Source organism: Lynx canadensis, chromosome C2 (assembly GCF_007474595.2).
Source record: "Lynx canadensis isolate LIC74 chromosome C2, mLynCan4.pri.v2, whole genome shotgun sequence".
Lineage (NCBI taxonomy): Eukaryota > Metazoa > Chordata > Mammalia > Carnivora > Felidae > Lynx > Lynx canadensis.
The window spans coordinates 68,390,435-68,407,346 of record NC_044311.2 but is presented as its reverse complement, the minus strand read 5'-3'; the positions used below and the strand labels follow the sequence as shown (position 1 = coordinate 68,407,346).

Here is a 16,912-nt window from a genome sequence, read left to right as displayed (position 1 = left end):
ATGTGGTTACCTAAGTACACAATCTTTAAACCAAAATGTACAAACATATACTTTGTGCTCTGCAACAGTCTACAGACTAAGGGGGTGAGTTTAAGATTGTTTTAAAAATGATAAACCATGGGGGCGCCTGGGTGGCTCAGTCGGTTGAGAGTCAGACTTCGGCCAGGTCATGATCTCGTGGTCTGTGAGTTGAGCCCCGCGTCGGGCTCTGTGCTGACAGCTCAGAGCCTGGAGTCGTTTCGGATTCTGTGTCTCCCTCTCTCTCTGCCCCTCCCTCACTGATGTCATGTCTCTCTAACCTCAAAAAAAATGAATAAACATTGAGAAATTAAATGATAAACTACAAAAGTAATAATTTGTTTTTGTTGTTTTAAACTCAGCGCCAACTCCAAAATGTTGTTTTAAAGTAACTTCAACTCCAAATGAAGAACTGGAATGAATACACCAAAGTTTGGTTAAATGTTGGAGACCCTTTGGTATCAACACTCTCTTTTTTGGCCCCAAACATGTCTGTGTCTTCTCACCTCTGTTCTGCTGCTAATTTCTGTGGAGCAAGAGAGGGAGCTGATGCTGAGGCTCACGGGTGACTGCTCCTTGGAACCTTTCCCTGTAGATACTCTTCAACATGAGAAATATTTTCAAGCAAGTACATTGGTTTAAAAAAAAAAAACATTGTAAGGTAGTTTCATTTGTCATTTAAAAATATGCTCACACAGGCAATTCATATGAAAATGGATTTCTGCTTGAATTATCTAGCTAATTACATCAATTCTCCTCTTTGCCTTGAGCTTATACACATTACTTATGATAGCAACAGCTGACCCCTATAAATCAATTAATCAATACTGACTAATTCTTTCCCCTCAACTGTCGCTTTCTTTGAAATGAAGAGTAGGTTTATGCTTATCCATAAACATCGGAGACTTAGACATACAAGCATTGTCTGGAATGTATCTAAATGTCTGTCGTTTAGACATACAAGCATTGTCTGGAATCTTGTTCTGTCTTGTATCTAAATGGGAAGTGTGTTTGAGTGCAGTGTTAGGTACAGACAGTTCACATAAAATATGCTGAGGATATGCTTCCTAGGAGGCATCGCTTTATTCAATACCAGAAGAACATTTCTAAAGAGAAGCTCACAGTTTAAACTGTCATCCAATAGAAAGAATTGTAGGCTTTTGGGGAATAGTGGATGCTAGGGCCATTCCATGACAGTGTCAACATGAAAAACTTCATTTTCCACATGAGAGAAGAATCGAAGTGTGGGAAAGACACACTCTTGTAGTAACACTGTATTTTCTGCATAAAATTAGAAGCATGAATATTTTCTACTTTTGCATCTTAGTCACAATGAAGGATAAAGAAGGAAAAATATCAAAAGTTTCTTCACAGAATTAAGAAGTTTTTCATTGATCAAACAGCTATTTCTTTCATTGTGAGTCCTTTGTGTCAGTGGCAGAAACAGCAGTTTGGTGCTTTTTAAGATAGTTTGGGTTTTCAAAGAAAACTTTGCTACTTTCCTGTGGAAATTACATGGTATTCTGTTAAAACTGCCTTCCAGGAAGGAGTTTCAGAAGAGATACAGGTAGGAAGAACAATGCAAAATGCTTTCATTTCAGAGTAGCTAGGTTTCAGTGCTTCCTACAGAACGAACAGAAGAAATAAGAAATATTTTCTCCCTCATAAGACATATATCACTCCTGTAATTTTTACAAAATCAACTGAGGCAAATTAGGGGTTTCAAAGCTAGTCACCTTATAAGTTGTTAGGAAAAAATTTGCATTTAAATTGCTCTGTGCAGCTACTTTGAGATTTTCCCCTGGAATGTTTATGGCTCTTTTTTTCATTAATACTTAAAAAAATACAATTTCATAACAGTGTATTACTACATCTAGTTGTATTATGAACAGGCACTTCATTTCATAAAATAGAAACATTCAAAGTGGTTTTGGTCGACCAATCATTCAGTCGGAATACTTGAATTCTTCATATTGAATACTTATTAGTGAAGTTAATCTGAACCATATCAACTTTCCATTTCTATTACAGAAACTAGGTCATTAATAGCTGTAACATAGGGAATAACTTCTGTTCCTACATGGTTTATCCCTAGAATTGAAGATTGTCCAGAACTTCTTGGAACTTTGCCCCCCAAATATTTCATATATATAAAAATACAGCAGATTTCTTTTTAATAGATAAACCTTAGGTATTATTTCAATAACTTGCTTTTACATATTCAGAGATGTAGATATAAGAAAATATTAAATGTGCAAAATGCTCTTTTATATGTACATTTAAAAATACAACGTCATAATAGCTTTGGAATTGTAAAAAAGTCATTGGGGGGAAAGTCTTCAATGTCAGAAAATCTGGTTAGGTTAGAGCTTTTGCTTGAGGAATTGTAAACAAACTTCTTAAAATGCTGAGAGTTTTCCTCAGTTCTTCCAACCAAGACCACTGTCGAACACATCAAGTCCTGCTTTAAAGTAAACCTGAGCTGAATTAATGCTGTTCAACACCTCTGACAGGGCTTCCTGAATGGTCTCATTTGATGCAAGTAACTTGCAGTGCTCCGAAGCCTCCAGGAGTATTGAAAACTGGCTTGTCTTCCCATCAAGGTGGTACAGGATATTTCTAAAAACAAATACAGAATGTGTAAATGCTTTATACACAATGCTATTTCATATCAAACATTATAATAAAAATTTCCAAGAAACGGTGACATTTGCTGTAAATGAAGAAATTATAAAATACAATATTGTCTCCAACTGCTAATGAATTAATGGATATAGACGTTGATCAAATTTCCCATAGTGATGAGGGATAATTAGACATTATATAGCTCCCTCATGGCAATATACAGTACTATCTATGAAACAAATAGTTTTGCTAAAAAAAAAAAAAAAAGAATCTGAATCTGATGAAGCTTCTAAATCTAATCGCTAATAAATACAAGAGAGACAGAGAAATATGTTAAATGATATGACAATGTGTCATTAGCAAATACAAATGGTGGAGAACTCTATAGGACAAATGATCCAGTATATCAATAAGCAAACTGCAATAAAAAAATAGGTGACAGAAAAACCTCTGGACTAAACCTCATTCCTGCGCTTTGACATCTGGGGCTGGATCATTCTTTATTGTGCAGCTGTCCTGTGCATGGCAGGATGGTTAGCAGTATCCCCGGTCTCTGCCCACTAGATACCAGTACCACTGTCTTTTACTTACCTCCATCAGTCTGGGCTGCTGTAATGGAATACCATACACTGAGTGGCTTGAATAACAAAGGTTTATTTATCTATCATGATTCTGAGGCTTTAAGTCTGAGATGGAGGTGCCAGCATGGTCGGGTTCTTGGCTAGAGTCTTCTTCCTGTTACATTCTCATCTGGCCTTCCTTCGTGCATGCACACACATAGACATCCTGTGTCTTCTCTTTTTATAAGGGCATTTGCCCCATCAGGAAGGCCTCCTGCATGAACTAATCTAATGTAATCAGCTCCCAAAGGCCCCACCTACAAACACCATCACACTGGGGTTAAGTGTTTAACCCCTATATTTTGAGAGGATACAAACCTTCAGCCTATGGCAGCTGTGGAAAACCAAAAATGTCTTGGACTGCCAAAATTATCCCTTACAGGGCAAAATTTCCCCTGATTGAGAATATTGCTTTAGACCAAAAGAAACCTGTCAACCAGTCATAAAGTAGACTCTCCCAGGTTTTTAACCCAAATTGTTTAAAAATAAGAAGCAGTACATAATTGAATACTATAGAAGATTTGTTACTATTAAGGAATTGTTAATATTTTAGGTGTAATGATGGCATCATCAGAATGCTTTCAAAAAGTGTCCTTATTTTTTAGAAATAGATATAGCAATATTTGCAAATGAAAGGTTATCATGCCTAAGATTTTGCTTAGAAATATTTGAGGGGAAAAAGGAGACTAGAGCCATAGATAGTATAGAGGGGGATAAGCGTAACCATTAGTTAATAATGTTGAAAATGGATAATGGGATGTGTTATACTATTTTCCCTTCTTTTGTGTATATTTGATATTTATAATACTGTCTTCTCGTAAGTGTGGGGTATATAATACAATGTTGCCCTGAAATGTATTCAAATTTCTTAGGAAGAAGATTTGGCCTTGGGCAAACCTCAAGTGGTCCCTTTTATCATTGACAGATATAAAGAGATGCATTTTGGCAGAAAACTGTGGATTATAGATCACTTGACTTACTCCCAGTCCAAGTAGCTGAAATTCCATAGTCGAATAAGAGAGGCAGATATAAATAATTAAAATACAGTTGTCTAATTGTCAGATTAGAAATAGAAGGGGTAGTGATACAAGATGAAGGATTACCATGGAAAAAGGTCAGAAAAAAGTTCATAATAGAGAATGTTTGAATTTCATGTTGAATCAACAGTTGCAACATGGTAGAAAGCAGAGACAGCACCCTATGCAGGAGGGATGGCATACACAAAGGTACCACTTAAAAAACAGCTTGGTACACCCAGTGGATCAATGCCGGTGTTTCTGTATGACCAGTGTTCAAGGCCAGAGTCGGCAGCTTTAGGAGAAGAGCTGGACAGCAAGGTCTGGCCACCCTAGAGGCCCTTCCATACCAGGCTAAGTAATCACACTTTTGCTTCCAGGCATAAAAAAAAAACAAACAAACAAACAAACAAAAAAAAACCAACAAAAAAACAAACAAACAAACAAAAAAACAGCGAAAGGTAGATTTGATTTTCAAATGATCACATTGTAATATAAGTCTGGAGAAGCACTTAGTCCACACGAAAGGGGACACTGCTGTGAGTTACACACTGATAGTTAATTTTGAGAGACAAGTGAGGGCCACAGTACAGATTTAATTAGTTTATACTTTCCCTAGCACTAACGTCCATTTATACAGAGTTCAGGATTATTGGTTCCTGTCTAATCAAAATTCCTGTACCTCAGCCTCTCCTGAACTTCTCACATTGCACTCTGTGGTGTATCGAATCTACACGACCCTTCATGCCAGAACCCTGCAGATCATCTCTTTTTCCTTGTGTGTCCAAGTCGTCTCTGATAATATTGACTTCCCCACCTTTTCAGTGTCTCTTCTCTGCCATGGGGACCCTGCACCCTATATTTCAAGGATATGCTATGACATCCTTGATTTCCACATCAGGGTTGGGAAATATGTTTTTTATCAGGTCTGATTTAGTGTTGTGAACACAGAAGATCTTCAGTCATGGTCATTTAATTTACTTAAATTTTTATCGGCTTAGGGTAGTGATAGGAACTTAGTAGATCCTCAATAATACTGGTATAAATTACATCAATCCAGTTTAATTTGCATTTTAAGTATTAACTATTTAAGAATAAAACTGTCTTAAATTTCTGTATTTGTAGAAAATTTTAAGCTGACAATAACTACATATTGCGTGGCAGTGGGGCAGAAGATCTTTAAATGGAAGAGCCTATTTCAATGAATTTTTCAAAACAGATCATTCAAAGTGAGAACTATCCCTAATAATCCAATCCAAAATCCTTGAATTTTGTGCCTATGAGTAAACTTGGTATTGTATGAATTAAATAGAGCAGTGAAAGAAAGGTACTTTCTAGATTCCAGATATTCTTGAATTCAGGTATAAATTTGTATTAAGAAACATATAGTCCCTGAATATGGGAGGAAAAAAATATCTTCCAAATGGAGTGGCCAGTGGGTCATGTGCAATTCTCCGGCCATAAGCTGTACTCTGAGAAAAATTTGGATCTATTTCCAGAATTAGAACACTCTTTGTAACAGATATTTCCCTTCTGCCATTCCATAGTATTCATAAAATGAAAGAGATTGTCAGAAGAAACCATTCAACCATGCTAACATAATCATGCAAGCAATTATACATGTACATACATACAGAATCCATTCATACATGCTTCGACATGTAAAAGTTTTGATTATATCAAAATAACTTAAAGTAGTTTAGAATTAGTGAAATACCTAATGACAATTTCCCTAAATATTAGTTTTATTAGTTTTACATCACTCAAGGGAGGTAAATAAAAGAAACCAAGTAATAACAGAGGAACCTTGATACAACCATGGGATTTTTCCAAATGGAGATAAAACAGCCTCAGATAGTCACATGTATTCTCCTACATGGCACAACCTATACAAAAATTACTTTTTTCATTTTACATACTCTTTCTCAGTTGCTTTTTTTGGTTAAACTTTATTTATTTATTTTGAGAGAGAGAGAGGGAGAGAGGTCAGGGGAGGGTCAGAGAGAGGGAGAGAAAAAATCCTAAGCAGCCTTTGAGCTCAGAAAGGAGCCCAACATGGGGCTTGAACTCACAAATCCTGAGATCATGACCTGAGCGGAGATCAAGAATCAGATGCTTAACCTACTGGGCCATCGGGTGCCCGTCAGTTGCCATTTTTTAAAAAAGTGTGGGTTTTTAGAGTCAAGATACCTGTCAAACATATTTAAATTCATAGTGAGCTATTGAAACAAATAAATACACACACACAGACACACACACACACACATATATGTGATAAAGGAAAATGATTTAAAAATTAAGATCTTTTGAGGATAAAAACAGTTCAAATATATCTTAATTATTCAGTCATTTAAAAAGTACTTCTTTAGACATAAATTATACTGCTTTACCATAAGAATTACTAAATTAGTATAATACAAATATTTAATCATCTATCACAATATTTACAATTTTAAATTCTCCTCCTTCCACTTTATCAATTTTCTGTTTTAATTATAAATCATTTCATGGCAATGTGTTTTCAGAATTTAAGAGTGCAATAGATATTTTCAAAAGCTGTACCAAAAACACTTCCATTCCTGGAAGGCATATTGCTAAGCATGCTGACAAACAAAAATATAATCTTTGTTATCCAGAACTGCCTCATAAATGAGTTGAACGAGTGCAATTAATATATTAATGGGGAGCATGTTTAATACTTTTGGTTCTGTATAATGACCTTTCCACATTTTCAAAACTCACTGGCACCAAAATACATTCCTACATATACATTCTATGGTTATTAAATGTTAAATACTATTAATATTAAATTTAATGATAAGATATTAATAAAACATGCTCATAAAGGTTACAAGATAATCCCTCAATGACAATCATTTAAACATGAGCACAGCCTCTAATATATATATGTACAACTTTAGCCATAACCACTATAAATATCTAGAAAAGTGATAATGGAGAAGAATAAAAATACATCCTTAAAAGAATGTTTAGGTCTAAAGCACAAGAAATATAATTACTGTTTTTTGTTTTTTAAACTGGAAAGCAATACATATACTTCTTAAAGACCAGTGCAGTGGAGTCTACAGTGTGCCAACATTCGTTTTTCCTAAGTAGTAAGCAACACAGTAAAATACGTTTATAATGACTGTAAACAAGCCATGTGAATAGAAATGGACCCTTTTTGGTTTGCAAATTCCACAAGGAGCTAAACACATTTTCCATATGCTACATGATTCAAGTAGTAAGCTGTGGCAAGCTATTATGTAGATAAACACTCATATCCGTTTCTACCCCAAATTGGATACAAATCAGCATAAAACTACAGATACTGAGATTCTACTTGAAGGTAAGTAAACAGGATTCTTTCATCATAATGTAAAACTTTCATTTTGGGGAGCTATTTATATAACTTAAGTTAGTTGATCTTTATTATAATAGAAATTTTTTTACCTGGATAGATTGTTTTATCTTGTAAACAGATTAAGAATAACAAAAATATCTTCTTTAAATTTCATGAGAAGAATAATTTCTCGTGCTGATTTCCAGAAGTAGTTCATCTTTTTCTATTTTTCTTTGTGTACTAAATGTGTACCATTTAGCTTCCTGCTTACATAAAATAATTTCTATATTTGGAGCCCTTTTTCAAAAAGTACCATCATAGTATTTTAGTTTTAATATTTTAATGGAAGACAAAAATCAAAACCCAGCCATGTTTTTACATTTCATCACATACTTTTCCATATCTTTCTTAGTTCTAAGAACTTTCTTACATATTCAATCATTAACTCTAAGTTCCCTAGGATCATCCCTGGGGGACCAAATTACTGTAACATTTTTTAATATGAAAATGATTCTTGCCTTTGGAAATATTTCAAATTAGATCAGTGCTTTTGATGGAAAACTTCTAAGTCAAAAGCTCTTTGTATTCCCATTTATGTCACCAGCATTGAACCTCAGTTAAATGGAGTTAAAAGATTTCAACGATACATACTATATCAGAGAACTTAAACTATGTCTCGCTTTCTCAATGATGGGTCATATTTTTCAGCTTAGGGAAGACTGGGAATTGGCAAATAGCCAGTCAAAGGCACATTTCTAGCAGGAAAATAGGGTAGAAAGAAAGAAAATACACTTGAAGAGTTTTCATGTCAAAGTCTACCCTTTACGACCACAAGAAATTATATTCCTTAATGAATCACTCTTGCTCTTATACACACCTCCTTTAGGCCAATTCAGAAAATTTCCTTGTAGAGAGAATGGACTGTGCTATTAATTCAATAATCACCATCTTATTTGCATACACACAACATGTATCTCAGTATGGCATGTAGAGACATCAGACCTAATTAAAATATTATTTAATTGAAATCATTTTCATAGTTATCATGTTTAAAATAACATTAATTCCACCCTCATGCCTATCTTCCCTCATCTGTAACAATTTGGATCTTATAAATGTAATTCATACAGTCATCCTGACCCACACACAACACAAAGAGACTACTAAAAGGAAAGTGTAATACATTATTGATGACACTAATGAAATTACAACACACATCATTCATTTTAATGGGTCTGTTTCAATGACACATCACGGTGACCAGGAAAGAGCAGTGCCAAACTCAGAAACCTAATTAATAACTCCTGCAAGCATCAGTGAAGGAGATGAAGCATCTTTACTCAACTGACAAATCTTTTCCATTCAGCTAAGGCAAAGGAAAACTGAAGAAAATGAAATTTGAAACAAAGGGAGCTAAAGTATTCATGAGTCATTTCCCTGCGTGTGAATTAGCAAATTAATGATGGAAATGATGACTCTCTTTCAAATGTTCCTTCCTATATTCATAAATGGGTGCAGGATGCCACCCATCCTAATTTGAATTAACATTCATTATACTTCATGTTGAGAAACTCCTAAATGAGATCACAGTAAATAAGAAACCATGTCTTTCAAAATTGATTGGAAGTACATGCTGCCTGCAGAGACAAAGGCCAGCTCAGTTTTTACAACTGTGGCTAATTCTTTTTAAGGATTATACTAACTGTACTCCATAGTTAACAGTGGATTGTTGTATTTACATCAACATTAGGAAAGATCATTTGACTTGGATACTATGTCCATGAGAATTCACAAAATACATGGCTGCAATACTCATACTACAAATTATCTTTTCAACTAAATCTGAATTTGGTCTATACTTGCAAAAGCAGAATGAGAACTAAGACCATTGCTGATATAGTCAAGCCATAAACTCACTCTGCGGACAATTGAGATTGAAATAACATGTGTGGTAGATGGTTTACAAAAATGCCTGTAATTATTCTCCTCCCTCTATGCAGGCCTCGTCAAATTTGAATGTAGCCCCAATCCATCAGGAAGTGGAGTCTATTTCCTGCCTATTGATTCTGGTTGGCTTTAATATTTGCTTGGACCAATAGAATGTGGCATATGTGGTGAGCCTATGCCTCAGAAGATCTTGCATGCTTTCTCTCTCTCTCTCTCTCTCTCTCTCTCTCTCTCTTTGGAGCCCTGACAAACCACCATGTGAACAATCCTGTTAGCATGCTGGAAAAAAGAGAACACATGGAGCAGAGAGGACCTGTTAAGCTGAGTGAAGCCTTCCTATTCTAGCTTGTCTCCATCCAAGTTGGCCACAGAAGCACTGGCTATATATATGTAAACACAGCCGAGAGGTACACAGCCCAGCCCAGATGAGAAGAATCACCCAGGCTCAGTCCAGCCTAGATGGCCATACTGAAGAATTACACACAAAATAAATGGTTGTTTTAAGCTGCTAAATTTTGGGGTAACTTTTAATGCAGCAATAAATGATTGATATGATTTGTAGTGTATTTCTTCCCTGTGGGAAGGAAAAAGTTAATACAGGAATCAGTTCTCTATTCCCTCTTAACAGCATTGACAGAGTACAACCTATGCTGTAGGTTTGACAGTTCTTTAAGTGACTAGCTGAATTTGGTAGACACTTGAAAAATCATGCCAAACAATCCTCATGACATGTGTGTACAAAGTTAGGATATCTGTGTTCATTCATTGAAGTTTTAAAATCTGTTAGGAGTATCAGGTGAGATTTTTTTTTCTATTAAACCAAAAAATAAGTTAATCGTTATAGCATACTGGGTTTTGTTTTGTTTTGTTTTAATGTGGATCATCTGTTTGCACTACAATTACATATAAAAGAGAGCAGAGAACAGAAACACTTAACTACTGTATTCTATGTCTCAGGACTTCTCAGTCCATCCAACTATATTATTTCTCAGGGGAAGTTCCCTGAGAAGAGGCTATCTTTTAAGATAATCAAGGAAGATGCCCTTGAGTGGAGCAGTGTTTGATGGTTTATCAATGAAGAAAAATTCTATTTCTGCACTCAAAAATTTCCCATGAAATCAAAAGTGGGCCCAGAAATCAGACAAAGATTAACACAGTCCTTAGCACGTTTCAGAATTTGGAGAAGATGGTGATACAGTTGACCACTTTTCCCCACACTCATGTAATTACTTTCTTGGTTTTATTTCACCATTGTTTTTTTCTCTCCATCTTACCTTCACCTGGATGTATGACTTAGACCTCAATGTTTAGATGACTTTTCTTTCTTAACTTACTTGGAACTCATTTTCTCTTAGTATTTGAGTTTCTATCATTAGCAGGTGTGATCTGTTACCTTCCAAAGACAATTTCATTTGATTACCCCAAAGGCACTTGACAATTAACATAACAATACATTTCCTTTAATCTATGCTCCAAATATTTGCATTTTCCCTTCCTCCATTATTCTTTCCTTACCCTCATTACTTTTAGTAAAACAGCAAGGCTGAGGCTACAAAACCAAACAAAATAACTAATTCAGGTTTTTCTTCATTTGTTTTTTAATCCAGTAATGAAAAGGATGTGAACTATTTGGTTTGAAAAGTTCATTCTAAAGGCAAAAGTTTATAATTTAGGTTGTGTCTATTTAAACAAAGTGAGTAATTGAGCCAATATTGATCTTTTGGCTTATTCTACTCAACAGCCCTTATTAAACATCTAATATGAGTAAGTTGCTGTGTTAGGTGCTCAGGATAGAAAAGAGTTCATAGTCCATGTCAAAAGCTAAGCACATAATGAATAAATTATTATTTTCATATATTGTCTATATAATGCATTTAGAATATTATATGGTATGAGATTATTTCATTTCATATTTTACAAAACTTTTCACTTTATTTTATACATATGTATGTGTATATTAGACTGTGAGGAAAACATTGCTTTGTTATAAATGTTTTTGTGTATCTTGTTTCTCTAACTATGTCACATGGGCATATAGTACAAATTCTGTAAATATTCTGTGCAGTGTTCACCATACATCTTATGGTTTGCGGGAAAATCTCCAGAAGTAGATCCTAATAGTATCAGTTTAATTTGATACATCTGATTCTAATCGTCATAATATTGATTTAGATAACACAGTCCTAATCAAGTCAGCATAAGGTAATTCCTTAATCAAATGGATTATTTCAACAGTGGGCATATGTTGGCAATTATATTTGAAAGGAGACTTCTGCAGGATTCTAAGAGCCGTAGTTTCTGGCTTTTTGAGAGAACCACTGAAAGTTAATCCCTTTTCTGCTTTTAAATAGGACGTGTTATGGATATGTAATCTGCAAATGGTACATCCCTTTTTTCCAACAGGAGGAAAATCAGCTTTAATATGATACCATGGAAGTAGAACTGGAAGACAGAAATGCATTCCCTGGTCATATGACGGACATGATGAATCAACCAACCTAAAATTTGCTTTCCTCTTGACTTTCAATTATGTGAGTCATACTTTACTACTTTGTGTAGGGTTTTATGCTACTTTCCATCAAATTTATGCAGATATACAATACTTATTAATTATATAGTTATTAAAAACACATTTCCTTAATACTTATATCTTTTTACCTGGAAATTTAGATAGTTTATTTAGTTGAAGTCTGAAAATAATCACCTTGAGGTTAAAAAATGCATGGTTTTCCTTGAATAACAAGTATTTTATTGAGATGATTTGAACACTTAGAAATTAACAGAACATTAAAGTGTTTAACTTTAGCTAGAAGGAAAGCTAAGTACAGAGCGAGGTGACCAATTGAAGCTATGAACATTGATCCCAAAGGTTGGAGGTATGTAATGAAGGAATGAATGTTTTTTTTTTTTTTAATTTTTTTTTTTCAACGTTTATTTATTTTTGGGACAGAGAGAGACAGAGCATGAACGGGGGAGGAGCAGAGAGAGAGGGAGACACAGAATCGGAAACAGGCTCCAGGCTCTGAGCCATCAGCCCAGAGCCTGACGCGGGGCTCGAACTCCCGGACCGCGAGATCGTGACCTGGCTGAAGTCGGACCGCTTAAACCGACTGCGCCACCCAGGCGCCCCGGAATGAATGTTTTAATGTAAAATTTCTCTCAAAAACTAGAAGGATTGCTCTTTCATATTTTATGGAATTGTTACACATATTAACTTACTAAAAAGGTGACAAAAATAATATTTTAAAGGACTCTGCTGTTGTTCCTTAGCCAGAGTAAATTTGTTCACAATTTATTGGAGTATTACTATATGTAACTATTTTTGCTAGTATAGAGGAAATAAAATGCTGTGGTTTGTATTTGTAAACAAATCATCCATATACAATCTACTATGCAAACTTAAAGAAACTAAAATCACCTAATTTTGCAGTCCTATTAATTGTTTTCAAAATGTAAGCACTGCATAGGCAATTTTATTATGTTGAAGTTGACTGTAAAAAATACAGATTGTGAATAAATAGTAGAAATATCTATTTGCTTAGGGAACTCAAAAAGAAGATGTACTCATTTTCACTCTTAGTCATGGTTGCCTCATTTATTAAGGACCCGGGAGAGATCATCCAATTGGCTGACTTAGGTCACATGGCTGTCCCCTAGCTCAGGAACAAAATATCTGGATCCATTCACCTTCTGTTGGGGGAGATTAGCCTTGCTTCTTACCAACCTCATAGGGAATTCCTCTCATATAGGAAGGAAGTTCTGATATTAGGCAGTAATAAATTTTATTTTTTTTTACATTTTTATTTTTTTTAGAGGAGAGAGAGAGCATGCACACACATGAGCAGATAGATGAGGGGCAGAGGAAGAGAAAGAGAGAATCTTAAGCATGCTCCATGTCCAACACAGAACCCCACGTGGGGCTCAATCTCATGATAGTGAGATAATGACCTGTGCCAAAATCAAGAGTTGGACATTCAACTGACTGAGCCACCCAGATGCCCTGCAGCAAGTAATAAGTTTTAAAACATTAACCCAACAAATATATATTACACTAGTGATGGAAAGGGAAAGTATATTCCAATAGAATTCTCTTGGAATTATCCTCTAGATTGCTGCTCTACTGCACAGCATTTGCCCCTTTATATTAAAAGTTAACAAGTGCTCTATAATATTCCAGCTGCAGTTATCAAAGTGAATGTGTATAAGAATAAACCTGAGACAATTTTAAAACTGATGAAGAAACTCAGCTGCAATGGGTCTGAAGATACCTTAGAGGAGTCTGCATTTTCCTATTCCCTTACTTAAGTCTTTTCGGTGATACCTATACATTCTTAAAAATTCCTTCCAGTGAGTTTACATTTACTAAGAGGTCTTGTTTTATTTCCAAACAGGTTTCTTCCAATGAATGCATTGGAAAGGAAAGACTCACAAGTATTAACTGATAAAATGAAAATGTTGGATTATATGTGGACAGATAACTAAAAAAATTAATGAGGGAACGGGAAGAGTATAGTGACAATGGAGGAAAAAAATAATCTGTACTCAGATTGTTTTACAAGTGCCCAGTTCCTGCTCAAAGATGAGGAGACAAACTGGAAATCTTAGATGATGCATCCTTAGTGTGGCTTCAATGAGAAAGTAAATTTAGAATTTCAACTCTTAGAACAATACTCAAAAAAAAAAGTGCTTTGTCCTATATCAAAAGATTGTGATAAACATTTCAGTTAAAATAAATTGCTTTTCAATCATTTGATCATTGACTGGTTCTGCTTTATGTCAGATGAAAGGATATATACCTTTTAGGCAGTATGTAATCAAACCTTTACTCTTAAAAAGTAGGAAAGCAGGGGTGCCTGGGTGGCTCAACTGGATAAGCGTCCGACTTTGGCTCAGGTCATGACCTCATGGTTCATGGGTTCAAGCCCCGTGCTGGGCTCTGTGCTGATAGCTCAGAGCCTGGATCCTGCTTCAGATTCTGTGTCTCCCTCTTTCTCTGCCCCTCTCCCACTTGCACTCTCTTTCTCAAAAATAAATAAACTTTTTAAAGTAGGAAGGCAAATAGGTATCATTTTGAGTTCCAATTCTCATAGACAGGTGGTCATGACTTGAAGTGCTTGGTTGACAATGGATTGGTGGCTGTCTTGGGGCCCCAAATAAAGAGATCTGTTATTACTTAGACTCTTATTTGTAGACCTTCCCTCATTTAAGAATATTTAGTCCATTCTCCTGGTAATAACACATAGGTGTCTTGAAGCAATCAATGGATGTATAACCAAGCTATCACAATGAAGGGAGAAAGTCATAATTATTTGGTTTTGCTATTTAATGTAGAGTCAACTCCAGTACTCCCTTCTAAATTGTATAATCTAAATTCCCTATTTTCCTATTTATGAATTTTAATTAACTGAATAATTTCTAAATTTCTCCTTTACTAGGGGCTCTAGACTGTGAGCCTCTATTTGTTTAAGCAATAGTCCAATTTGTTATTAATCAATTAAAGTATATTTAAAGAAAACAATTAGAATTTATGCTTTTTCTTAAATAACTATTTCACAGATATTAACTTTTTTTTCACTACCTGAATAACTAGTTTTTGAAATAATTGAATTTATTCGGTGAGTTCAGTTACATTAATCTATATCCACCTTCTTTCTTAAATCCTAATATTTAATATATGCAAAAATGTATATACGCAATTCTTAACTGAACTCATTGGAACTGTGGCTGAAAATAGGAAAAAAGTAATTGGTTCTTTGCAGTGGACATTGTATATGAATCATGTTGAAACTTCTTCCATACTTAATAAATGTTCTGATAGATACATTAATCCAATATGCTGAAAACATCATGAAGTGAATTCTGAGCCATACAAAGGCAAAGATCATTAGTAGTAGAATGTGTCTAAAGTATGTAAATCAGGGTACCTGTGTGGCTCAGTTGGTTAAACAACAGACTCTTGATTTCAACTCAGGTTATATCACAGGTCCTGAGATTGAGTTCCCTGCATTGGGCTCTACGCTGAGTGTGGAGTCTGCTTGTGATTCTCTCATTCCTTCTCTCTCTCTCTCTGCCCCTCCCCTTTCATGCATGTGCATGCATTCTCCCTGTCTCTCAAAATAAATTAAAAAAAATTTTAAGTATGGAAAATGTTGGGCAATCTGTAAGAGGATTGTTCAATTTTATATATTACACAATATGATTAAGTCATACATGATGATTAGGTTATAGAATTTTAGTATTTTTAGCACTTAAAAAAAACAGATCCAAGAAGATCTACATTTCAATAGAAACAGGGGAAAGAACATGGTAACAATCATACTAATTTCATAATACCTAAGAAAATCTAGGAAGAATTTTAAATTAGAAGATGACAGAGATCAAAGAAAAGAAATTACCTTGAGAGCTCATTCATGAAGTATTTATGAAGTACCAAGGACTATGTGGGATATGGAAGAATTAGAAAAGCGGTCTCAATTTTGAAAGGATTTTTGAGTTTTAAAGTAGTAAAGAGTGAATAGTTTCAGAGCTCTTGTCTTCTGCATATGTGGCTAACATTGAAAACAAAGTAAACTCTGAAGTTAAAGAATTCTACCAGTTTTTCTTGCTCAAAAGACCTTAAAATGAAAAATAAATTTCTTTTTATATGTTTGTATTTAGTTTGAGAGGGAGAGAGTGTATGCACGAGAGAGAGAGAGAGAGAGAGAGAGAGAAAGAGAAGAGAGAGAGAGAGAGAGAGAATCCAAAGCAGGATCTGTGCTGTTGGCACAGAGCTGGATGCGGGGCTCAGTCTTATGAACCTTGAGATCAGGATCTGAGCCGAAATTCAGAGTTGGATGCTTAACTGACCGAGCCACCCAAGTGCCCCTGGAAAATAAATTTCTAATAATTCTGTATATTTTGTCTTTCTTTCCTCATAAAGAGACAATTTAGAGATGTTGGAGATCATTTGCCTAAACTGTAAAGATATTGAAGAGTGATAGACTGATAAAAATTTGAATGGACATCATAGCCTATTATGTAACTTAATATTATTTTATTTTCCAAAATTAATTACATTTGATAAAATTCTTCACCTTATACAATTAGAGTTATATGTCAATATTTTCCAAGGAATATATTTTTATGACGAACTAGCAATAACTACTACAATGGCTACTAGCTTGAAGTTAAACTATATTATAGATATACTTTTTTCTCCATTATTTTAGAAAAACTTACAAAAATCCAATGGAATATAAATGTAAATATATGCATATAATTTCTGCTAATTTGAGAAATAATTGGAAGAGGATATAAATTTCAAACAAGTACATATCTAATTTATTTAGATTTTAATTTTTAAC

General features: G+C 34.7%; 1 protein-coding gene across 1 annotated transcript in view; it reads right to left on the bottom strand.

The window, feature by feature from the left end:
- Positions 1-277: 277 nt before the first annotated feature.
- The window catches only part of NAALADL2 (N-acetylated alpha-linked acidic dipeptidase like 2), a 923,861-nt gene continuing 907,226 nt past the window's right edge, over positions 278-16,912 (bottom strand). The window contains 1 exon segment of the mRNA XM_030330052.1: positions 278-2,637. Within this exon segment, the coding sequence (XP_030185912.1) occupies positions 2,439-2,637 (199 nt within the window). The 3' untranslated portion in view covers positions 278-2,438.